Source organism: Muntiacus reevesi, chromosome 3 (genome assembly GCF_963930625.1).
Source record: "Muntiacus reevesi chromosome 3, mMunRee1.1, whole genome shotgun sequence".
In the NCBI taxonomy this organism is placed as follows: Eukaryota; Metazoa; Chordata; class Mammalia; order Artiodactyla; family Cervidae; genus Muntiacus; species Muntiacus reevesi.
This window is the reverse complement of record NC_089251.1, coordinates 242,641,754-242,668,100: the sequence shown is the minus strand read 5'-3', so window position 1 is coordinate 242,668,100 and position 26,347 is coordinate 242,641,754. Positions and strand designations below refer to the sequence as shown.

The following is a 26,347-nucleotide window of genomic DNA, read 5'->3' as shown; positions in this document are numbered from 1 at the left end:
CTATTCCAATGCTGTGACTTGCATTTTCACGGCCTTCGCTTGAGGGTTTCTGACGTCTGTCTTCCTCCTCTTTTTGTTCAGGAGGAGAGACCAGCTGACAGTGGATGACAACCTTTCGTCTACATTCTTCCTCTCTCTCCTGCTCGCCTCTTTCCACCCTGGTTTGGACTTTAACTCTCACCAGAGCGATCATCGCCTCTCCCATTTTCTTTAGAGTGAATCTGTACTTTGTAACTCTCGGGACCCTCGCTCTTCATGGCTTCACATGACAGCCCTTCTTTCCCTCCATCGTTCCCATGTTTGTTCACATCGGCCTGTGTATCACAACTGCTAGAACATACGGACAGCTCCGTGAGCCCATGGGCACCTCTCCTCACAGCTACACTCATCATATTCCTCAGCTCCCCCAGTCGCCTCCAGAGTCCCACCCCACCGTCACACACACATACTGCTTCACGTCCGGTGAGACAGGCAGAGAACTAGTGCCCTCACCGTCTGATCCAGACTGCGCTTCACGGCCAAGCTTCTCACATACACTTGGGAGTGAACACGCAGGGCTCCAACATGCCCACGTGGGTTTGGCTTCTCCCTTTCTGTTTACTCACAGTGCCTGTGAGCTTTCCTTGCGTTCAGGCCTGAGGCTAGTCAAACGTCAGTTCTGAAACTCCACAGAGAGGGAATTAAATGATTTCAGACTAAGGATCGTGGTCATAACAATTCATATTCCAGAAAAGGACAATCATACCTTTGTAATTGCAGTGAAGACCTTTTCCAGAATGGCATTTGGCTGGGCAATCTGTGGTCCATTGGCCTGAATGTTGAGGGCTATGGCACATGGTTTGGCTACAAATCTAAAAAAAAAAAACAATGTTATTCCCAATAAAGTGTTGAAAGATTTTATGATAAGACATTGTCAACACTCATGTGTCAGGACCTATATAAAGCAGATTTAACTTTTTTCCTCCTTTAATCCCCCAGAAGTAACAGTAAAAAAAGAAATCCTTTTAAAACATTTAAACCTCCTGATATGTAAGTTCTAACGAGACTGACTGGATAGAAAAGACTACAAATGAGAAATATACTGGTATAAGATACATAAACCAAACAAACTATGATTTTAAAATGATGTATATTCTTCCTACAAGTCATGTTATGTTTTTCCTGAGAAAGTGTTAACTAACCATCTGATTACACATGCAGAGAGTATGCTTTTGATCAACCCCAGTACAAAAACTGGCCCATTTTGTCTCTATGATCAAAGTATGCTATGTTCAGTCCCACTTTTTCATGACTTCTTAAAATTCCTTGCTTTATGATTATTTGCTTCTTTCTCATAAGGAGTCTTAAAAGGTGTCAAACAACATAAGGCCCCAGCCAAGCTGAAAAGTCTGAAATTAATATAAACATCAGCTGCACCATTTTTATCGTAAGAAAATGACTATGTCAAGAAGAACAGGTCGACTTAGCTACACCTCTGGCTGTGTTTAAAGTGTGAATGAGGCACGGGAGGCATGCAGACAGAGGACATGGGGCCTCAAAGGTCTGATGATGTCTCTAAAACCTTTTTTAAAAGAAAAGCATTAGAGTTGTTTTAAACTAAACGTTCAAGAAATAAGATATAATGCACCTTTTCAATAGTGACATTTAACATTTTCTATAAATGCAAATAATACAATATTATATGAAAATATGACCCAAATTCATTTAATATTGGCCAAAAGCAACTGATAAATATACACAACAGACCATGAGATCTTAAATGAAGTTTCTTTAATGATAGCGAATGGCAGGGGGTAATTTCCTGGTGGTCCAGTGATTAAGACTCTGAGTTCCCAAAGCAGGGAGCACAGGTTTGATCCCTGGTCAGGGGAATAAGACCCAGCACACCACATAGTGTGGCAAAAAGAAAAGTGGATGAGTTAAAGAACAGTAAACAAGGGAGGAATTTCTTTTCTCTTTAAAGAGGGACTAATGAAGTTTACATACATGGTACCTCATAATATCCCACTGGGTCCTATTTCAAGTAAAACGGAAAAAAATGTATTCAAACAGAAAAATGGAATACTGTACATGCAAGCCTAAACCAGTAAAGATAAACACAGAAAATCCAATTTAATTCCTGTTTCATTGGGCTCTCTGGAACAAAGTTAGGAAGAATAACCACCTTTCCTAGAATGAAAAACGTGCTACCTATGCCCTCACCTTTGTAAAAGAAGTGGAGTATTTTTTTTAAATAACTCTGGGTCTTCACTGAAAACAGTAATCGTGGTGCTACGAATGTAGATAGCGGAAAGAAATAAAAATTGATGGGCAGTGACCACTTGTTTCCTTAAAGTTTCCTGCTTCGTGGTTAGTGCCTCTTCATCATAAGGCATAATGAGAGGTGTGAAAAGACATGAGGTCAGCAAGAGTTTATTTTTTTTAAAAAGGTAAAATAGCAAAACTAACTAGACATAAAAGCCAAAATCAACACTTCCAATGGTTTCCTTCTACTCTTCCCTGTTGGATTTCTCCCCAGTCCTCTCTTGTCTTCCTAATTCCTACAAATTCTGAAACGCTGTGTTCAAATTTCCTTTTGGAATTTGGCATCAGCATCCTTGATCGAGTATATGATCTGTTTTCTTCTAAAGAGTGAAGAGTCTAAATGCAGAGGCTGATCACTTTATCTGTGAATACGACAGTGCCAGGTACTGTGTTCTGCAAATGTGCTTTTAATGTTGCCATCACTGGGGTGAGCAGCACTGACAAGCTAACAGACCTCCTCTGTGTACCCCACAACGTGCAGGCAGACAGCAGGAGAGTCAAGAAATTCACTCAACAGAATCTCTTCAAAAGCAACTTCCTCACCTTTACTGTCACTTCCCAGTAACATACAAACATTCAAAAGGTTCTTTAAGTATTTTACACAATACCATGCTTTACACCTTACTCCTCCTCTTTTTAAACTTCAAATCACTTTTTTTTTAGACATACTTCTCTACCTTTCCAGAACTAATAAGCATCTTGAAGAAGGCATATCACTTGATCATTAAACGTCTGAAATTTTGATAATCAAAATTATCAAATAAATATGATTCTCTATAAACATAGTTTTAAAACAATGTCTAAAGGAGAGGTGGGAATTATCTCTGCTACTATCTGGCGACAGAGACCTAGCTTCAGAAATTTATCTCTCTGTGCCCAATGTCCTCATATGTAAGAAATAATATTTACATAGATAAATAAACTGTGTGATTATACAAACACATGTATATGTTAAAGCATAATGTCACATGGCCTCTCTGTCTAAAAGCTTTGATGGGAGCCATGTGTATGGTTTCACACCATACCATTTACACACCATGACTCTCTGGACCCAGCAACCCACACAGCTTCAGCTACGCTGTGCCAAGCCACATGCATCCAACAAGGTTTGAATGTACCAAGCAAGAAAAGGGGAGACCAGAAACAAGACAGGCAACTGAAAAAGACAAGGGTCAGCAGGTACAGTAACCACTTGCCTCAGTTTACCCTCAGAGCTTGGGTGTCCCAGTATCATTATTAATGGTACCCCTTTACCAACAAGAGCATTCCTGCTTGATACTCTCCTACAATAATTTTATAAGTGTGTGAGCAATAAATTGTAGTGACCCTCATCGTCAAGCCTCAGGCCTGACATGGGTCCACACTGGGTCCACACCAGCGCTGCCTTAAGGTTTTGAGCCCATCCATGACTCTTGAGAGTCCCTTGGGCAGCAATGAGATCAAACCAGTCCATACTGAAGGAAATCAGTCCTGAATAGTCACTGGAAGGACTGAGGCTGAAGTTGAAGCTCCAATACTTTGGCCACCTGATGCAAAGAGCTGACTCATCTGAAAAGACCCTAATGCTGGGAAAGATTGAAAACAGGAGGTGGAGGGGATAACAGAAGATGAGATGGTTGGATGGCATCACCAACTCAATGGACATGAGTTTGACCAAGATCCAGGAGATGGTAATGGACAGGGAGGCCTGGCGTGCTGCAGTCCATGGGGTTGCAAAGAGCCGAACACATCTGAGTGACTGAACTGAACTGATACCTGGCATTCTCTCCAGGTCTCTTCCCAGAGCCCCTGTCAATCTCCATGGCCCTGCAGGATGCTATGTCCACACCCATCACAGGAGAGGTGGTGCGCGCGCGCGCGCGCGTGTGTGTGTGTGTGTGTGTGTGTGTGTGTGTGTGTGTAGCTCTTCCCTGTGTGGGTGGTCTCTTTCATAGAGGTTGCAATGACCTCGGAGAAAGCTCCCATCTCTACTGACCCTAGCACACACATATACTCTCCCTCAATTAGGGAAGGCAGGAACATCACCACCCCCACTCTGCAGAAAGAGAAACACAAGTATCCTCTGCCTCTAGGGGAAGGGAAGCAGAGGATGGCATATTTCTTTCCTAGCAAGGTGAATATTATCATCAGCTCCCCATCTTTGTTTATTGGCCAGGCCAAGTCCCAAATTCCAAGGATCTGTGGGATAGGATGTGAGAAGTGACAGTCAAATTTAACAGAATTTAACTCAATTTAAAGGTTGAAGATCTTATGGTTTAAATGGATTCTGATGGGTATGTACAATAAATCAAACCACTTGAATCCCTTGAAAGAAGTTACTCTGTCAAGAAATATTTTTACAGAACACCAGGCACACTGTGGGCACTCAATGAATATTTGATGGTGAGTGAATAAATGAATGACTGAATCAGCTAAAATATAATGGCACAAGCCCTTTCTATCTTTTTCATAAGAGCTGTGCATTTTAATTCCCTTAAATACCTACATCTACAAAGGGTCCTTATTTGAGACTCAGAGGGTAGAAGACTAATGGCTCAAACTTGAGAAGCTGTTTCTATAATTTCCATTGTCCCTATAAAGTCAAAGCAGCCCTATAGAACTCTTGTGTAGGTTCTACCAACCTCTCACTAGGCATTCTCTTTTCAACTTACCTAGCACACAGAGCCAAAGACTAAATTTCCAAGATTTAAAAAATTTCACAAGATAGGTAGAAAACATTAATTTTAAATTCCAAATGAGAGAAGAAAAAATAATGTTTATCATCCTAAAAGCAATATATGATATATATTTTATATAAAACTATATGAAAATAGAAATTATATTTGTTTATTCTCCAAGAATTTGTGAATCACTGCTGCATCTTTTCAAGAAAGCATGCTGCTGCTGCTAAGTCGCTTCAGTCGTGTCTGACTCTGTGCGACCCCATAGATGGCAGCCCACCAGCCTCCACTGTCCCTGGGATTCTCCAGGCAAGAATACTGGAGTGGGTTGCCACTTCCTTCTCCAATGCATGCTAAGTCGCTTCATTGCTTCAGTTGTGTCTGACTCTCTGCGACCCTAGGGACACCAGCCCACCAGGCTCCTCTGTCCACGGGATTCTCTAGGCAAGAGTACTGGAGTGGGTTGCCATTTCCTTCTCCATAAGAAAGCATATTAGACATCAAATAAAACTAATGACAGAACATCTATAATTTTATCACCTACTACCATGGTCCATTTGAAAAATGCTGGATATTTTTCCTCCAATGCTGGTTCTAACAGAATTTCACAAAAGTTGTCTTTTACAAGGGTTGTCTTAGGAGAGAGAAAAACAGAGTAAGATGAGGGTGGGGCAGAGTACCTACAAATATAATAGTTGAAAGGGAATATGTACTTTCAAGCTTTGATGACTGCCTCTACCAGGAAACGCTCACCTAATTACTCTTTTATTAAAGGCACTAACACTACCTTCAAAAGATCAAACATTGTGAAGTACTTTCATGTAGAATAACATATTTGAAAGTAAATATAGCAAAGATGTGAGCTTTGAAAAATACCAGTCACAATGTAAAAGCAGAGAAAACACGAAGACATTCCTACTTTTTAGTTCTATTTAACAGCTTGTATTTGTATTTTAAACATGAATTGAATGTCTCTACACAGAATACCAAGGTAAGCTCCGGGTTACGGTGTGCTTAAAGGTATACACAAAAACATGAAACACCTTCCCAATATAGAAAAAGAGTAAATTAAAAAAACATTTTTTTTAATGTAAATAAATATTTACAGGGTACATGTCAGCTCTCATCACTTAGTACTGTGTAATCAGGGGCTTTTCTGGTGGTCATCGGCAGAGAATCCGCTTGTAATGCAGGAGGCGGGGGTTTGATCCCTGGGTCAGGAAGATCCCCTGGAGGAGGGCATGGCAACCCTCTCCAGTATTCTTGCCTGGAGAATCGCATGGACAGAGGAGCCTGGCAGACTACCATCCAGAGTCACAAAAGACTCGGACACTACTGAAGCAGCTTAGCACACACGCACCGTGTAAATCGTCTTCAGTGGGGGCACTGACGCTAGCACTTCCTACACTTTTCAAAGGAGCTGGACGGCTGTGGTGGTAGATACACAAATCTACACATGTGATTAATAAAAAGTACATAGATTTTGGGACTTCCCGAGTTGTCCAGTAGTTGAGAATCTATCTTGTGATGCAGGGAACACAGGTTTGATCCCTGGTAGGGGAACTAAGATCGATCCCACAAGCAACTAAGCCTGCATGCCACAACTGCTGAGCTTGCATGACACAACTAGAGAGTCGGTGTAACGTAATGAACATCCCACATGTGCAACTGAGACCCAAATAAATAAATATTCTTTAAGTATATAAAATTAAATCACACACACACAACGTACAGCTGGGGAAATCAGTGTAAGTTCAATAGACTATCAAAGACAGTAACCTGGCAGTGATGCCACACTATAATTTTAGTATTCCTTCTTACAGCTGCATCTGAATATACAACTATGTCAGGAAAGATTTCGATTTAAAAAATAATTAGAAGCAGCACTCTGGTTTTGATATGGAGAAATGAGCACCCAATAAATTGGTTTTTCATTAGAAGAAGCACTCTGGTTTTGATAGAAATGAGCACCCAATAAATTGATTTTTCATCTTTAAAAACTGCACAACACGCCAACCTCCTAAACACAAAACCAAGTACCTGAGGGCTCTGGAGATGGAAGAAACGCAAGTAGACTGGAGGGGAGTCAAAAGCTGGAGAAGGAAACCAGCAGAAAGCAAGCTCCTGTTTACTTATTTATATATCCGGTTTGCAGCTCAACTCTGAGATCAACCACAGTAGCAGATACAGCTTTGACAGGAAAACACACTCTCTGTCTAGCTGTGGGTAGTAGGGAAGGAGCCTGGGGAAATTAGGGACTGGCTAAGGAACCACAAAAGAAAGAAAACAGCGAAGCCAACCCCTAATTCGGCATAATAAGGAAGCATGATTCTGGCTGACCACAAGCCATGTATTTACAAGGTAAGCTGAAAGCAAGTAGGAGCTAAGGTTTAAAGAACTGAATAAAGACTGAAGCCATGGTCCACCGAGGGGCTGACAGGCTACAGTTCGAACCTAACTGAGTAAACTGTTGGTTAACACAAAACATCTCAACGCTCTTCACAGCAATGAAAAAAAAAGATTCCAGAATCTCTTCAATATAACTCTCACAATGTCCAGATACAATCTAATATGTTGATGGAAAGCAAGGAAAACATGACCCAATTTTAGGGCAAAGACACACAAGGAGATTCAGTGAACTTGAAGATAGGGCAATGGAAATAAAGCAATCTGAGAAAAGGAAAGAAAAAAAATGACAAAATAAAGAAACAGACATTGGGGACTTGTAGAACAATTTTTTAAAAGGCTAACATATAGGTAGTTGGAGTTCCAGGAAAAAAAGGAGAAAGACTGGAGAAGAAGAAGGTATTAGAAGACATAATAGAAAGAATTATATTTCCCAAATCTGATAAAAGACATAAACATACAGTTTGGCAAGTTCAAGAATCCCCAAAAGAGGTAAGTTCCAAAAAAAGGAAAATACAGAAAAAATCACAGTCAAACTGATGAAAACCAAAGATAAAGAGAAAATATTGAAACTCACTAGACAAAATGGCACATTATATACAGGAAAAAATAATTTGAAAAACAAAGGACTTCTCATCACACATGATAGAGGTTTAATGACAGTGAAGCAACATCTTTAAAGTGCTGAAGCAAAAACAAAATCAAAAAAGTTATCACCCCAAAATTCTACATTCAGCAAAATTTTTCTTCAAAGAATAAAAGTGACAGGAAAATGAAGGGAATTTGTCTGCCACCAGATGCCCACTTCAAGAATACTAGAGGGACTTCTTTAGGCTGAAAGGAAGCAAAATCAGAGGGAAGCTTAAATCTCAAGAAAAAATGAAGAACATCAGAAATGGTAAATATAAAAGTACTTGGAAGATCTCTGAAAGTAATTACAACCAATTAATAACAGATTAAATAAACACAATTATGAAAAATAATATATGTCCCATCCCAGACAGTGCTGGAAAGAAAGCTAACTATGAACATCCAAGGGAAAAAAAAAAAAAAAAAGGGGTGATTTATTCAATTCATTGCTTAGCCACCAGCACCTCCAACATTCACCAGAAAGCATTACAAATGTAAAACTTATGAGAACAGTATATTGGATATTGAAAATGACATGAATGCATGTTTAGATATACATAGGTGCATGTGCCTGGGTAAGTAGGTGTATGTGTGGAGCTGTGTATTGTATAATTCTAAGACAAAACTGCTATAAGAAAAGGTTTATGGAAAGAAGGCCAGGAGGAGATTGATATTTATTAACAGTTACTAAGTATCAAATGCTTTGCAATGTTCTATTCTTTTCTAAATTCAACTGCAACCCTCTTTAATCCCATTTTACAGAAATGTAAAATAAATCTAAAGAATTTAAAGGCTCTGCTTAAGATCTTAATACAAATAATTTAGACAAGATTTAGATCTGGTCAATCCTAACAAAGTCTGTTAATAAAAACATTTTCTCTTTTCCCTAAAATAATAAAAGTTGATTAAAAGGGCACTGTTAAAATAATGTGAAGTAGTCATACACCTAAACTCAGAAATCTCACTTTGAGATATTTATCTCGGGAAATCTGTGAAACATAGAAAAAAAACCATATATGGAAAGATTTTCATGCACCATCATTTTATAATAGGGAAAATGGTAAACAGCTTAATGATTCACTAACAAATGACTCATTGAGTACCTATGATGCGTCAGCCTTGCTTTAAGTGTTGGGGATGCAGCAGTGAATAAAATTCCCTACTTTTATGGAGTTTACCTTCTAGCTGGAAAGAAGGGAGATGAAAAAGAAAGTGGTGCGTGTGATGCAAGATAGTGAAAAGTACTATAGGAAAAATAAAGACCAGTAAGAAGGATGAAGTGGGGTTGCAATTTTCAATGGACTGGTCAGGGAAGACTCCTGAGAAAGTGAACCTATTCCTAAGAAGATAAGGAAATCATGCAGAAAGAGAAGTAGAAGAACATTCTGGAAAGAGCAGCAGCTAAGGGCAAAGGCTCCAAGGAAGGAGCACACCTGAGATGTGGAAGGCACATGGAGAGAGCCAATGAGGCTTTGTTGTTTAGTCACTGAGTCCTGTCTGACTCCTTGAAACCCCATGGGTTCCCCCACCCATGGGAAACCCGCCAGGCTCCTCTGTCCATGGGATTCTCCAGGCAAGAATACTGGAGTGGGCTGCCACTTCCTTCTCCAAGAGATCTTCCAGGGATCACACCCGTATCTCCTGCATTGCAGGTGGAATGAGGGTAGAGCAGTGTTCATCAGAGCAAGAGGAGAGAGATGGGGTCAGAGGAGCAGGCCGTCACATCACCATGCGGTGATGTGAGCTATTCAAAGGCCTCTGGTTTCATCTGGAGTGAGGCAGGAAGCCACTGCAGGACTCTGAGAAGAAAACCTAAATGACTGATTTATATTTAAACGGAATCACTGGCTGCTTTCCTGAGAACAGACTGAAGGGGAGCAAGAATGGGAGCAGCCAAGCCAACTGAGGGTGGGGCGCAGGGGACGGCCGCTCCAGCTACACTGGCAGGAGGCGACAGTGGCCCGAAGGGAGTGGTGACAAGAGGTGGTGAGATGTGGTCAAGTCCAGGCGCCATCTGGAAGATCGGGCCCACAGCATGCACTGGACTGAACGTGGGATGAGACAGGAATAAAAGGATCCCGACAGGTCTTTGGCCTGAGCCCCTGGAAGGACAGAGTTAGTCTGAGGGTAGTAAATGTGAGGTTAGGCTTACCGGCTATCAGGCTTATAGGTGGAAATGCCAAGTAGGCAGTTGGATAAAGTAGTCTGGGGTTCAGGAGAGGTCTGGGTTAGAAATAGAAATTTGGTGTCATCAACATACAGACGCCAAATAGAGTCATAAGACTAATGAAATCATATGATCAGTAAGACTAAATAAATAAATAAAATGCCCATACTCTGAAGGCTGGGCCTGATAATTTGAAATATAATTGAGGATTTGGAGAAAAAGAATGCCAATAAGCTGCTCATGGAAATTTAGTAAAGACTGCAGAGAGGATATAAATGGGTAGTTCACAGAAATAAGCAACAATAATCAATAAGCAGATGAAAAGATGATCAAGCTCTCTTTTTTCCAAATGCCCATCAAAGCTCCTTTTTTTTTTTAAAGTTAAGCTATTGATTTATTAATCTATGACTGTGCTGGGTCTTCATTATTATGTGCCTGCTTTCTCTATTGCAGCGAGCTGGGGCTTCTCACTGCTGGCGGTTTTCCTTCTTATTGAGCAGGGGCTTTAGGCGAGCAGGCTCAGTAGTTGTGGCACATGGGGCCCAGTTACTCTGAGGCATGTGGGATCTTCCAAGACCAGGGATCACTCTGGTGTGCCCTGCATTGGCAGGCAGACTCCCAGTCACTGAACCGCCAGGTAAGTCCTGACAGCATGCTCGTGTGCTAAGTCGCTTCAGTGCTGTCCAATTCTTTGCAACCCCATGAACTGTAGCTCACCAGGCTCCTCTGCCCATGGAATTCTCCAAGCAAGAATACTGGAGTGGGTTGCCATTTTCATCTTCAGGGGATCTCCCTGACCCACGATTGAACCCAGGTCTCCTGCACTGCAGGCAGATTTTTTACCGTCTGAGCCACCAGGGAAGCCCTCATATAAATTTCTAACACATAAAAGAAGCTGAAGATATGCTATTGCCAGATTATAGGATTGTGGCTTACTTAAACATTCTTTTTTATGCTTTTCTATGTTTTTTGACACCTAAAATGAGTGCTCAAACTTTTAATACCAAAAATAAAAAATAAATACCTTTAAAAATAGAGATGAACTGGATGATCTCTATGTCAGGTAAGACTCAAAACTTCAGTGATACCAAAACAGAACATGAGAAGCCCTAAGACAGGTGCAATTCAGCTAATTCCATGGAGCTCTTCAAGCAAGGGTCTCCACTGAGACTTAGAAAAGGAAAAGCACAGTAGGTAGAATAAAAATCAAAATGCTATTTCAGGACCTTATCAAGTAGAGAAAAGGATGAAGTTCAAGTCAATGGGTACAGCAGAAGATATGAAATGGCACAAAATCACTTCAAGAAAAATGTTACCAACATTAACTAAAGATGCCAAGAGGGTTTTGAGATGCTTCCAGAAAATAATTGCTTCTGCCTGTGCCTGGCAACTCCACAGAATTTCTCTATTTCTTTATCTATATGATAAAAAACATAATTACACTCTGTTCATGTTGGGGAATATTTCCAAATCATCATCATCTTGAGACCAGTTGGAAAGGGATAGAGCTAGGGGAAGATGGCATGCAGAACAGCAGGCAGACAGAAGACAATTCTCTCCTCAGGAAAAGAAAATATAAATTTTTTTCCAGGTAGCCTCATAGAGTAGAAAGGAAGATTCCTTTAGAGCAAACTCATATCCCAAGTGAATCTGTTCTGAGCTCAGAATGTTGGAAAGCTCTTTAACATTTCTAAACCCAAGTTATCACATTTAAAAATGAAGAAAGTAAAATCTACTTTGCAGAATGTGTGTGAGGATGGACAGAATGGGTATAAACCTCACACCACAGTGTCCAACATTTGGAAAATATTCATTAAGGGCTGGCTAGTTTTAAATTTTCATTGCAAGGAGCACACATTCCACACACTAGGAGGACTTCTTGTCTGGGCTGGATAGTAAGGTGGAGTGGGAAACCTGTTATGGAAAAAAACAGAAGGATGGCAAAAATTCAGGAAAGAATCATGGAAAGAACATTTGAGCTTATTATGTCGCCTGGTCCACCTTCCTTTTTTCAAGCTGAACTTTCTCTCTAGAGAGATCATTCAAAAACTTCCTTGGAACATGAAATCTCCCTGTATATTTCTCTGCAATTTCCTGTGTCTTTGTAATTATTTCAAAATAAAAAAGTAGAAAAAAACACTCCCCTTGGTATCCTATCTTAGTTTTTCATCACGTTTGACTTAAAGTGTTCCTCCTGCATCATTCTTTCGAGCTGAAATATAAACCCCTTTCCCCATTTCTCAGCCCTCTAGAGAAGTGGTATAACAATTTGAAAACACTGACTAAGTCATCCTGCATTCCTCTTCAAGAATAAACTGCGTGGACCCCATAAACCTTTCTTCATCCATCTTTCTCTAGCTTAACTTTACATTTTCATTTTAGTATTTTAAGGATTATTTTCTGAATCTAACTTTATTCTTCTCTTAAGAGAGTAGAGGAGACCCTTAGACAATAGCTGCTTTTATTAATAAATAATCATGGGCAGAGACTTTGGTGTTATTGTTGCTATTGTTAAAAACAATTCAGAAGAGGCTTTCTGAAAAATACAGCTAAATCAGAAGTAGCTTAGTAAAAGAGACCTGTCAGTCCAGCCTACTCCAATCTCTTCTGGGTGCAAATCAGAGGCTAGAAAGGCTGAGTGCCATCAGCTGAGAGCTGAGATTCTTGGAAAGCCCAAGCTGCCTTGAGAAATGTCAAAATTGCCTCCACTTGCCATGTATTTCCAGGATTCTGAAAAAATAAAAACTCTAGACTTCAGATATTTCACCATGAGTTCAACTACTCAAGAAACATACAATCTAGCCATTAAAGATGAAGTTCATAAAATTCAAAGAAACTGTGTCTTTCTCTTAAACAATGAAAAAAATGCCCCTGTGTTTTGCATAAAATAAGATGCAAAGGGCATTAAACATATTTATAAGAAGGAAAACCTGTACAGTGTATATTTACTGAATATATACAAAAATATCTTTGTAGTGAGGAAAGTCTTTAAAATATTATCACTAGGAGGAAGCTATTTTCACATTATGATGCTTATAAAATTACCATGATGGTCAGTGAATCCTTGGGTAATAGCATACCTGTATCAGGAAGGCTTTATTTTCGATCTGCTCTCCTTCGCACATTGAGAATGATACCATCTGGAGCTCTCACTAAGGGATACAACGGCACCTTCACAGAATCTGTCACTCTTTTGGCTATGCCTCTTTAGCTTACTGACTGCAGTTTGGGCAACTCCATGTCTAACTACTGCTTCCAGCACATTCTGTCAACTTTTGACATATAGCACACATCACGAGCTCTGCCAGAATGCTGCAGAGTTCCCTCTGATTGTACCTCTCGGCACTCTCACCTTCCTTGTCTCTGTCCTCACCCTCCCTCTGTGACGGGGTCTAGGCATCCCTGATCACTCACCTTTCTCAGGTGACCAGCTGAGGAGGGCAGAGATACAGGAAGCTGTGTCTTCAAGGTATCTGCTGACAGATTGTCTTACAGGACCTTATTACTGGTAGATTTGGCTCGAAACTGGCCCTAAAGCTAAATGTTAGGTCTGGGAGAGCTCCAAGCCTCCCTGTAATCCTTTACATTTGCCAGTTGCCTCGTAATTTGCATCTCAGTCAGTCTTCAAAATACCTCCAAGGGATATGCAAGCAGATTTTATCATCACTGCTTTACAAAAGAGGAAAAGAATTCAATGTTTCAATGACTTGAACTAAAAATTAAGGCGGAGAGAGAAGTGCATTCAATACAAATCCCTCTTATTCTGTTCCAAAAACTGCGCTCTCCAGTATTTCTGACTGTCTTTAGCTGGTTACACAGGCTCACCAGTCTCTGAACATTTCTTTTGGCCCAGATACCAGAACCACAAGGACTGTCCACAAAACCACAAGATTTGATCATCAATGAACCACACCTGGTTTTATTTCACTCCTGGTCTACCACTGAAGACTTCTGAGTGTGTGTAGAGGTAAGTGAAGATTGTGCCCTTGAGTTTAATGGCGAATTACCAATTACACAACAACTTTACAGAATTTCAAAACAGAGTGAGCAGTTCATGAAGGAGGGTTTCATAAAAGTTTTCATTTAAGCTCATGATCAACCAGTATGCCAGAATTCCCCACTCCCACAGAAGAATTTGATAGCATAACACCAATTTTTAACACCAACCACCTATCATTTGTTTGTCTCATGAGCAAAGAAGACTGTGAAAAAATCAGTATGGACAGCAACCTCCATCAACTGACAAGAATGGAGAATAATTAAGAAAGCTGACATCAGCAAAATCAGTTTTATCTATAAAATGGTAGAAGCTGAATGATAATATACCTGGTGCACTGATCAGAGTGCTAGGTCACAGCAGGTCCTCAGCGACTAATCTCCATCACCCCTCACAAACCCCCACTGCAATATCACTCAGAGATGCCTACAGCCTCAGCAGACACCTTCCCATAGACAGAGATCAAGTGTAATGACAGCATGATAGTATTTACTTCATCATCATAACAGCTTACTTTCATCCAAGGCCTTATACTTTCTATGAGTACTCTTGCTTTCCTAACTTCACTCGACTCCATAATGAGCATTACCAAAGATTTATAGGTGAGAAAACCGAGTGTTGCCCAGAAAGAATATTGTCCCCAAACCTAGAGCCAAATCAGATTCCAGGATAGACAGCTTCTTTCAGTTGGCTTCCTTTTCCTACTCCTTTCTCATATTTAACATGCTGTCCCGGGATGGAACTGGGGGGGGGGGGGGGGGCGGTGGTGGGACGGGATGTGAACTTAACAAATTTGTCTGCAAATCTCTCAAGTTCTGCTGCAACTTCTGCCCGCCTCGCTCAGGTCAGCAGTGGGCAGCGTGTGTTCACACCACACTTTGCCACAGGTTAGGAGTTCTCTCTGAGAGTGTGTGTCCACAAAGATCCAGTCAGGAAAATAAAATCCACAGGTTATTTTAACAGAGAGAATATAATATAAGTAATGACTAAAATTGGTATAGGACAATTGAAAGGTACAAAAGTGATCCTGAGATGTCACAGAGGAAGCCAGAGCTTCCTGAGGAAAGAAGGGAGAGTGGAGATTAGGGAGGGACCCCAAAAATCTGGACCCACATCCTGAGATGTCACAGAGGAAGCCAGAGCTTCCTGGGGAAAGAAGGGAGAGTGGAGATAAGGGAGGGACCCCAAAAATCTGGACCCACATCCTGAGATGTCACAGAGGAAGCCAGAGCTTCCTGGGGAAAGAAGGGAGAGTGGAGATGAGGGAGGGACCCCAAAAATCTGGACCCAGATCCCTAAGGAAGGGGAAGCCCCAACTGGGGATGGTGCCTCTGAGAGGGTTGTAACACAGCTGCTTCTAAGAATACAGGGGCCAGGGGTGGAGGTGGCTACGTAAGAAACCAGAATCAATTGCTGAAAACAAACCACCTCTGCTGCTGAGGTAACACTTTCAGAAAAGGAAGTTAACGGGATGAGCAGGTCTGGTCTGCCTCCTCCAGCCTCTCTCCTCCAGCCAGCCATGCAGGCCCCTCTAATGTCCCACATTAGTAAAAACTCCAGGGAAAGAGCTAGCAAAGGAGCAACGTGGTTTTTAGAGCCTCAGTCCCAAGGTCAGGGACAAAATGAGAAGGATGGGTTTATAGCTGAGAAATGATGGTTCAGTAATCAGCACAGAGTGTTCTCACATATTCAGCCTCTAGTCTGAGGATGCTCCTGCCAAGTGGGCATCTACCTTCGCTTGATTTTTGTGGCACAGCTGAAGAGAGTTTGTTGCTGCCAGCTAGACAAGAAACTAAAGAGATGCTGATTGGCCAGGACACTTATTTTCTCCCTCTTCCACACAGCCCTCTACTATCACGCCACGAATACACAATGTGGGAACATCTGCATTCCAAAGAATCCGCTGTTTATATTAGGAAGCCTCATCATATAAAAAGAAGCTAAATAGCTTCAGAGATAGGCTATCTTGGGTTCGAATCCTGATTTAACCACTTACGAGCTGTGGGAATACTAGCTTCATCATTTCACCACCCTGAGCCAGTTTCCCTGTGATGTGATTATACCTTCTGGGCCATAAGGATTAAATGAAACTCTGATGTCAAGGGCCTGGCACGTAAAGCAGGTAAATGCTGGTTGCCTTCAATTTGTATGAGAAAAAGAACACATCAAAAGATTAAAGAGCTATTAATAATCAGCTTTTCTTTTCTGAGATCTTCATCTTATACTTCCAGTTGCTCTGAGTGTGATTCTATAAGAATATCCACTTAATGCCAGAAAACCTAAACCTTAAAAGCAATGTACGCTCACAAGATTAGAATCAAAGTTCAAATAAGAGGTGGAGAAACAACATTGAAGGCAGCAAAAGCAAAGTACAGCTTACCCATACAGAGTAAACACAAGAAAATAGAATAAAACATTCGCTTGGTTCTTGATTGGGAAATATGACTTTCATCACGGGAGATATTTCATTTTCTTAATGTAGCCTTGCTTATCCAAGCAATAGACATAGATCCATGTCATTTTCAAAAAACGATTAGAAATCTCTTGATGTACTGTAATCCTTCCACGGCCACAACCCCAGTGGTATCATTAGAAAGCACAATGAGTGGACATAATTGTATTAAATCCTGAAAATTCTTCGAAGGGACCATTTATGAGAAATAACCAAATCTGCAAGTAAACATTAGAGCTCAATTAAATACAAGAACATGAAGGTCACTTCCATTTAAAGCTTGGTGGTGGATTCAATCAATAATGCATTTTCCTGAAGGGCAAAAGCTTATAGAGTGAGTTAAATAAGTTCCTATTTAAAGACCTGCAGAGAAGGGTCATAAAATATCAGTAATTAGGGTGCAATATTTATAACAAAAGAGTATTTTATCATTAAAAAAAAATTTTTAAGCAAAAGTCAAATTTTTCTATGCCCCCTTTGGGGATTCACAAAATAAAATTATTTCACAGAAGCTCAGCGTTATCTCCTGGCTACTAGCCACGGGATGTTTACGTTTCCTCGGGCCTCATCATCCCTGACGGGTTCTTTGGCCCTGCTACTCATGCACCATGGACCAGAAGCACTGATCACCTGGGAAATGTGAAAAATGCAGAATCTCAGGCCCAGGTCCAAACCAACTGAATCAGAACCTGTATTTTAAAAAATGGCTCGAATGAGTCCTTATCTGATAAGTATGTTTCACCCCAGGGCCTCACAAACTGTGGTCCTCAAATGTGCAGCATCCACATCACCTGAGAAGTTGCGAGGAGTGCAAATTCTACCCCGTCACCCCAGCCCTACTAAATCAATAACTCTGAAGGTGAGGTCCAGCAATCTGGGTTTGAACAAGCCCTCCCGGTATTCTGATGGATGCTGAAGCCTGAGAATCACTGCGTCAGGTTAGATATGGACAGACTGGTCTTAAGAAAGGAAGAAATTCCCGCGCACCCACTGCTGTCCATTTCACCTACGCGCAGCACTCTCAGAAGATTCTTCCTTAGAAATGAACCAAATGTCTCCCTGTAACTACCAATTGGGCCATCCCTACCAAAAAGAGCAAACACAACAAATTTCAAACTTTCTTCCACGTGAAAATCCCACAGCATTCAAAACCAACTAGGAAGTCTTCTTTTCTATAGGCAAATGTCTACATACAGAGAGCCAAAGACACAGATACACACACAGATATACTGTGGTTATATACTATACATATAAATATAATAAAATGTTACTATTATATAAAAACACTACAATTGGTTTTGTCGGGTGTGATAAGGGCACTATAACTGTAAAAGTAAGTCCTATATATAGAAAAATTATGAATACAAATACACAATTATATATTATCTGTACATATATCATATATATATATATGGACTTCCTTGGTGGCTTGGTGGCAAGGAATCCACCTACCAATGAAGGAGACATGAGTTTGATCCCTGGGTCGGAAAGATCCCCTGGAGTAGGAAATGGCAAACCCCTCCAGTATTCTTGTCTGGGAAATCCCATGAACAGAGGAGCCTGGTGGGCTGCAGACCACAGGGTCACAAAGAATAGGACATGATTTAGTGATGAAACAACATATACATGTATATATATTTATATCACATATATATTTACATGTCATAAATATATATATATACACACACATATAAAACACCATACAGAAAATCTCATACTAACCCAGAGAAGAGTAAAATTATCATCTTTATCATTCTAGAATGAAACATAAACAATCAGGAGTTACTTTAACACTAAGTTTTTGGCAGCCCCCCTCATTCACCAGCCTTATGGTCAATACAATTCCCTGAGTGCTGTATTAACAATATTTTTTCAGTCTTTTCACTCCATGGGATTTTCCCTTCTATAAACACCATTCTTTGAGAGGTCACTTGGGTCTCTCAGTTCCCTCCACTGAGTCTCCAGTCTTGCTTCCGTTTGACCACAGTATGGAGTGGTGATGGGCAATCTGGACGGAGATATTAAAGACTATTTCTTTTACAATCACCATTTCTTTTCACTAACTTCTTTCCATTCAGAAAAATTAACTCAATAACTGTGCTAACTGCACCCAAAACTGAGTATGGTTTACTAAACATAATGAAACTAACATAAATTACCAGCATCATAATCCCATCACATTTTATTAAACTGCATGATATTATCACATCACATTAAGAAAGTTAGACCTGAGCTTGAGGTTCTCTGGGACTTCCTTAAAAAATACTACCTGCAATATTTTGTAATAACCTATAAGGGAAAAGAATCTGAAAAAGAATAAATACATATACATCTACAGCTGAATCACTTTGTTATACATCTGAAAACACAACATTGTAAATCAACTATACTTCAATATAAAAAAAGGAAAAAGTAAAAAAAATACCACCTGAACCCACAGATTATAAATAACAGACCTCAGAAATCCTCATGAAAAAGCGTGGAGATATGTATATATACAATTTGATTCACTTTGCCAAACACCTGAAACTAACACAACATTGTAAATCAACTCTACTCCAACAAAAATTTTACAAAAGAACTTCCCTGGCAGTCCAGTGGTTAAGAATCCATCTGCCAATGCAGGAGACAAGGGTTTGATTCCTGGTCCAGGAAGATTCCATATCCTGTGAAGCAATCAAGCCCATGCGTCACAACTACTAAAGCCCATGCACCTAGAGCCTGTGTTCCACAACAGAGACCAGGGCAATGAGAAGCCCGTGCACTCAATCTAGGGAGCAGTACCCGCTTGCCGTAACTAGAGAAGTCCACGCTCAGCAACAAAGACTCAGCATAGCCATAAATAAATAAATGTTTTTAAAAATACAAAAAGAGAAAGAAATACACGTGAATTCAATTTTAAATGCAGTCCAAGGTGGCCCATGAATGAGTGGAGCACAGAGGGGAGAGACATGAGCGTGTCTACCAAGGAAGGTGGGCTTTCCAGGTAGTGCTAATGGTAAGGAACCCAACTCCCAATTCAAGAGATATAAGAGGCATGGGTTGGATCCCTGAGCTGGGAAGACACCCTGGAGGAGGGCATGGCAAACCACTCCATTCTCTTACCTGGAGAATGCCACGGACAGAGGAGGCTGGCAGGCTATATAGTCCATAGGATCACAAAGAGTCAGACACGACTGAGTGACTAAGCATGCACCAAGGAAGGTAGTTATCAGCATTGAACCTGGCAAATAACATGCAGCCATTCAGAATACATTAAGCTGCACTTTCATTTACCTGCTGCTAACGCAGTAAAGCAACAACTACCTTGATATGTTTGGGCTTCATGCTCTGCATGATTAACCGTGGTTACTCCTCTGGGCTGCTGCTGCTGCAGTTCAGTCGCTCAGTCGTGTCCGACTCCCTGTGACCCCAGAGACTGTAGCCCACCAGGCTCCTCTGTCCATGCGATTCTCCAGGCAAGAATCGCCTGGAGTGGGTTGCCATGCCCTCCTCCAGGGGACCTCCCCAACCCAGGGACTGAGCCCTGCGTTGGCAGGCAGATTCTTTACCACTGAGCCCCCTGGGAAGTCCTACTCTTCTGGGACACTTGCTACATACCCAAGGCCATTTGCCTGCCCATCTACATCTGGTGGAAACTTCAGTGCTCATTTCAAAGGCTATCTTCCCCACGTTTTTCTTGAACCTAAAAACCTCTCTTCAAACCTAACATTAATAGTATTGCATTACCACTTCTTTGACATTGTTCTCATTCTCCAGATCACGGCAGCCATTTGGTCATTTGTCTTCCCCCCAGCATCAGGTAGTGACTGCCTCAATGACCAGTGCTCACTCCCCCTCTTCTCTGAAAGTCTGGCACATTCTATGTGCCATGTGTGTACCACGGCACACAGCACTGGTCTTCCACCCAACATCCACCCCTCCTTTCTTGCAAACAAAACTCATCTATGTGGAAAGTTTTATGAATTATGACTGACCTCAGAGAAGTATAAAAATTGGATTCTTGTCTTCCAAATATCTACTTTCTCTGGTCCCCTAACAGCTACTGGATATGTGAGAAAGACTAAGAAATAATTTTTCTCATATTAAAAGAACTATTTCTTTTTCTACTCTGCCTCTTTCTACCTCTTCCTTATTATAAAGGGTAGTGTTTGTAGCAGTGGTAGCCATCATAGGAGCAAGAAGTGATGAGCTTAAAGACAAAAACTGAACATTGACAAGGACAGAGTAGAAAGGCAGAAAGAGCCTGGATCTCTACTGGATTTGTAAAGTTATTGCATCCAAAGTACAACCAACAACCTATGTTATAGAAGATAAATGGCTCCTTAATTTAGCTAACATCAACAGGTAATGTTACGTAGCCAAAAGCATCACTAACACATCCACTGGGGAAACAGCGGAAATAGTGGCTGATTTTATTTTTGGGGACTCCAAAATCACTGCAGATGGTGATTGCAGCCATGAAATTAAAAGACGTTTACTCCTTGAAAGGAAAGTTATGACCAAACCGGACAACATGTTAAAAAGCAGAGGTGTTACTTTGTCCACAAAGGTCCGTCTAGTCAAGGCTATGGTTTTCCCAGTGGGCATGTATGGATGTGAGAGTTGGACTATAAAGAAGACTGAGCACAAAAGAGTTGATGCTTTGAACTGTGGTGTTGGAGAAGACTCTTGAGAGTCCCTTGGGCTGCAAGGAGATCCAGCCAGTCCATCCTAAAGGAGACCAGTCCTGGGTGTTCATTGGAAGGACTGATGCTGAAGCTGAAACTCCAAGACTTTGGCCACCTGATGTGAAGAGCTGACTCATTGGAAAAGACCCTGATGTTGGGAAAGATTGAGGGAGGGAGGAGAAGGGGACGACAGAGGATGAGATGGTTGGATGGCATCACTGACTCAATGGTCATGAGTATGGGTGGACTCCGGGAGTTGGTGATGGACAGGGAGGCCTGGCGTGCTGCGGTTCATGGGGTCACAAAGAGTTGGACATGACTGAGAGACTGAATTGAACTGAACTGAACTGAGCACAGCCACCATCATTCTTGGCATACAGTAAACACGTGCCTGTGCCTGTGCTCGGTCACTAGGTCATGTCCCACTCTTTGCAAGACCATGGACTGAGCCTGCCAGGCTCCTGTGTCCATGGAATTCTCCAAACAAGAATACGGGGGTGGGTTGCCATTTCTTCCTCCAAAGTATCTTCCAAACCCAGGGATCAAACACACATCTGCATTGTAAGGCGGATTCTTTATCACTGAGCCAACTGGGAAGCCCCATAATAAATACTTGAATATTTATTAAGATGTATTTTAATTGAGTTTGATTCATTCATTCAAGCAGTTAGAAAACACACAAAAGCTCTTGGCATTTCACTGCTACCATTTTCTTCCACTTCATTCAAAATTTCATCTACACTGCAGGAGAAACCCACTTCCTAACTGCCACTGCATGTGAACAATTTCAGCATACTAATAAAACTTTTTATAAAGATAATAGGAGAATGTTTGCAAAGAAGAGATTAGATTCGCAGTAACAAAGAGAAAAAAATGTAATGTGCAGTTCTGAAACCTGCTTTAAAGGATACTTTATAAATTTCAAAATTGTCAACACTTTGCCCTAAATGAAGTAACTGGGTTACATGAGAAACCCACAAAAACTCATGCACCCAGCTCTCTGCTGCCTACACCTGTTACACAGATCTCAAAATCTGGGATTATAATTGCCCTAGGTTTGTGGCTCCTTTTCAGTACTCAAGACCAATGCTACCCAACTGTGTCAGAACATACAGGTGTAAAATCTTGAACTTGAGGACAAGGATGCAAACCCAGGGAAAGTCACCCAAAAAATCATTCTTACAGTAAGTTCTCCAACTGTGTTCTCAAATCAATCACTACCCAGCGAAAGAAACTTAGAGATAACACACTTGGCTTTTGTTGAAGGGGCTGGAAAGGCAGGAACAACTTCCACATGCCTCATTTTTCACTTTTGAAAAAATGACTTCAAAGAAATTATAAACACCTATTTCCATTCAAAGAAAAATATGCTCAGTGAAGCCCCTTAGGTTCTGAAGGTTTCTGAAGGCTATTCCACTTTTAATTTAGATCTTCCCATGGTTCCTGTCAGAGATAAATGATCTCTTGGCCCCCAGACCTTGGCAACCTTCCTCAGGGAAGCTCCCAAGTTGCAAGCAGAATTCCTTTCAACTTCTGGCCTTACTAATGTCATTATTAGTTTAACATGACAGCACCTCATCCTTCACCTCTGACTCAGTGAGAAGAATCCAAGACATGTTGTCTGGAAGTGCCTCATTTCAAATGCATCCGAGAAATCCCTTTAGGAATTTGCTGGAACTGCTCCTTGAAGCCCTATTCCTAGCATCATCTTGTTCCCAACCCTTTCCCTCCTCCTCTTCTTCTCCTCCCTCTACTTCCCCTTCTCCTACCCCTCCCGCTTCTCCTACCTCCTCCCCTCTTCTCTTACTCCTCCTCCTTCTCCTACCCCTCCCCCTTCTCCTACCTCCTCCCCTCTTCTCTTACTCCTCCCCCTTCTCCTACCCCTCCCCCTTCTCCTACCTCTCCCCCCTTCCACCTGATGACTGCCAGTTCTTCAAACCACTACTGCACTCCTTATCTCACAGGATCCATGTGACAAATCTATCAGGCTTGTGGGGCGGGCATTATCTCTTTCTCTCGGTCAGAGAAAAACAGGCCCAACTTTGGTTTTTGTTTGTTTTTTTTTTTCCATTTATTTTTATTCATTGGAGGCTAATTACTTTACAATATTGTAGTGGTTTTTGCCATACATTGACATGAATCAACCATGGATTTACGTGTGTTCCCCATCCTGATCCCCCCTCCCGCCTCGCTCTCCATCCCATCCCTCTGGGTCTTCCCAGTGCACCAGCCCTGAGCACCTGTCTCATGCATCCAACCTGGGCTGGTAATCTGTTTCACCCTTGATAGTATACTTGTTTCCATGCTGTTCTCTCTGCCACCCTCGCCTTCTCCCACAGAGTCTAAAAGTCTGTTCTGTACATCTGTGTCTCTTTTTCTGTTTTGCATATAGGGTTATTGTTACCATCTTTTTAAATTCCATATATATGCGTTAGTATACTGTATTGGTCTTTATCTTTCTGGCTTACTTCACTCTGTATAATGGGCTCCAGTTTCATCCATCCCATCCCGGGAAGGGAGCCATAATAGTCAGGCCCAACTTTGAACCAAATCAATGGGGGTAAAAAAAAGGCTTCTGTTTTCCCAGTGCCCCTCACTGACCATGGGACTGGAACATTCTGCTCATAAATTTCCACTCTAACAGGCTAAATTAACAGCGAGGCTGGTCCCTGATCCCAGCTTGGCAAATGATCGCTCTCCTCTGCCTGCTTCCAGTGTTACAACTGCACAGCCTTGTCATCCTTAACTTTTGTCTTCTAGATCAGATTTATTTCCCTGAGAGTTGAACCAGTTCTGTCAAACTTGACTTCATAATCAATAGAAAGTAGAATCTATCCATTTAGAGAATGAGAAAATAGTATTTCAATGCTTTCATAAACATGGTCAAACAAATTATATTCATGGAGTAGGGAGTGAGTAGAAGATTTTAGAAATCCTTCCAAAACTTAACAACAATATACAATCAAAGGAGCATCATATATGTATATCTCTTCTTTTAAAAAGTTTAGGACAATGTTCCTTTGAAAAGAAATCTTCCCCTCACCTCCCAATATATTTTTCTGTCTGGGCTTCCCAGTGGCTCAGATGGTCAAGAATCTGCCTGCAATGCAGGAGACCAAGGTTCAATCCCTGGGTCGGGAAGATCCCCTGAAGAAGGAAATGGCAATCCATTCCAGTATTCTTGCTTGGAGAATTCTATGTGCAGAGGAGTCTGACAGGCTACAGTTCATGGGGTGGCAAAGAGTCAGACAGGACTGAGCGACGAATACTTTCACTTTCATGTGGCAGAGTACTGCCAAGACTGTGGTTTATTATTTATGGGCACAAGGATGACTTGAAAAGTGCTATCAAGGCCAGTATTCTAGTGAATGTCACCCAGCACCAAAACATTAACCCATGTTTTTTATGTACTTAGAATTACTATTTAATCAGTTAACGAATATTTATTGAACCTCTACCCCTGTGCACCCAACACCACTTCACATTACAATTTCCCAGCATTTTGAAACATACCGACAACTCAACTGGCCTGGGACTGTGCCATCAGCTTTGTCAAATGCTCCCAGGGAATTCCAGTGAGTGGCCAGAGTGAGGAACGGATTGTACACACCAACAGTTAGAGTGGAATTCCAGTGAGTGGCCAGAGTGAGGAACGGATTGTACACACCAACAGTTAGAGTGGCGTGGAGAGCAACAGCATCGGGGAGAGGAGGTGGTCTTAGAGGAGAACACCAGTAGTGTCAGAAGATGCTTCCTTCTACTGACCCAAAAAAAAAAAACTAAGAAAGACATCAGTTCTGCAGGGAGAGAAACTGATCACTTTTCAACATGTCGGTGCTTACTGACAGCTGGGACCCCGGGCCAAAAGAGGCTCGAGAGATGCAGTTGTAGGGACATTAGGCTGAGAGGTGCTGGCTGAAACCTCGGGATTACGGCACATGGCTTGGAGAGGTCTGCGATGGGCCCCCAGATAGGAGCCCTGGAGAGCAGGAGACCATAGGGAGTGGGAGGGCAGGGGAGGCAAAAGTCAGGAAGCCAAAAAGAGAAACCCATACATACAGGTTTCCGACAGGTGGCGCTAGTAGTAAAGAACCTGCCTGCCAAAGCAGGAGCCCATATATATATAGGAGATGTGGGTTCAATGCCGGGCTCAAGAAGATCCCCTGGAGGAGGAAACGGCAACCCATTCCAGTATTCTTGCCTGGAGAATCCCATGGACAGAGGAGCCTGGGGGCTACGGTCCACAGGGTCACAGTCAGACATGACTAAAGTGACTTGGCACGCATGCACATTCTAACTAAGTCATTTAAGCATTCACTATAAAATGTTTAGAAATCTCAAAGTTTCAAGAATCACTTCTCACAAACAGGCAGAACGGTTTTTATTAACATATTCTTGGGGGAAGTTCTTTAATGGTGAAATTACTACATAATCCGTTCAAACATAACTTCAAAAAACACTGGGTCCCTGACTATTGTTAAGAAGGGGAACCAAAGAAGTATTCCCCACCCTCCAAGAGTTTATTGTATTGCAGGCCCAGACACCCCAAGATGAGACATTTAGATGATGTGGTAGAGGCAACAGCTTTGCTTTATAGCACAGAGAAGGAAAAACAAAGCTGAATTTTCAGATTTCCACTTTCAATTAGATCCCCAATGGAGAGTTAAGTGAAAGATGACAACAGGCACAAGGATTAAATTATGACACATTCTTTAATGTCCTTTAAACTGTGTGTGTGTGTTTAAAGCACAAAAAATCATTCACTGCAGAATTATTCATAAGAAGAATCTCTCTGCTGTATTACTGCCATACACTAACATGCCACTTGAATGCCTTAAGGACATACATCTTAATTTTTTTCTTTAGTTGGAAAAAATGTATGGCTACATTAACTATTTGGTATATACCTGCCAAATAAAAATGGAAAGAACACTTTTCCCCCCAAGTTTTAGAGGTTATCATCCAACAGATAATCAAGAAGAGAGTAATCTCTTACACTCCCACAATCTCTGTGGTTTATTAGTATGGGTTTTTGAAATTAACCCCAGTTCCAAGGAAATT

General features: G+C 41.4%; 1 protein-coding gene across 3 annotated transcripts in view; it reads right to left on the bottom strand.

The window, feature by feature from the left end:
• CERS6 (ceramide synthase 6) overlaps nt 1-26,347 on the bottom strand; it is a 332,112-nt gene that overhangs the window by 236,472 nt on the left and 69,293 nt on the right. For all 3 annotated transcript variants that reach the window (XM_065931691.1, XM_065931693.1, XM_065931692.1), the window contains exon 2: nt 746-851. In XM_065931691.1, coding sequence (XP_065787763.1) covers nt 746-851 — 106 coding nt within the window. The remainder of the gene's footprint in view (nt 1-745; nt 852-26,347) is intronic.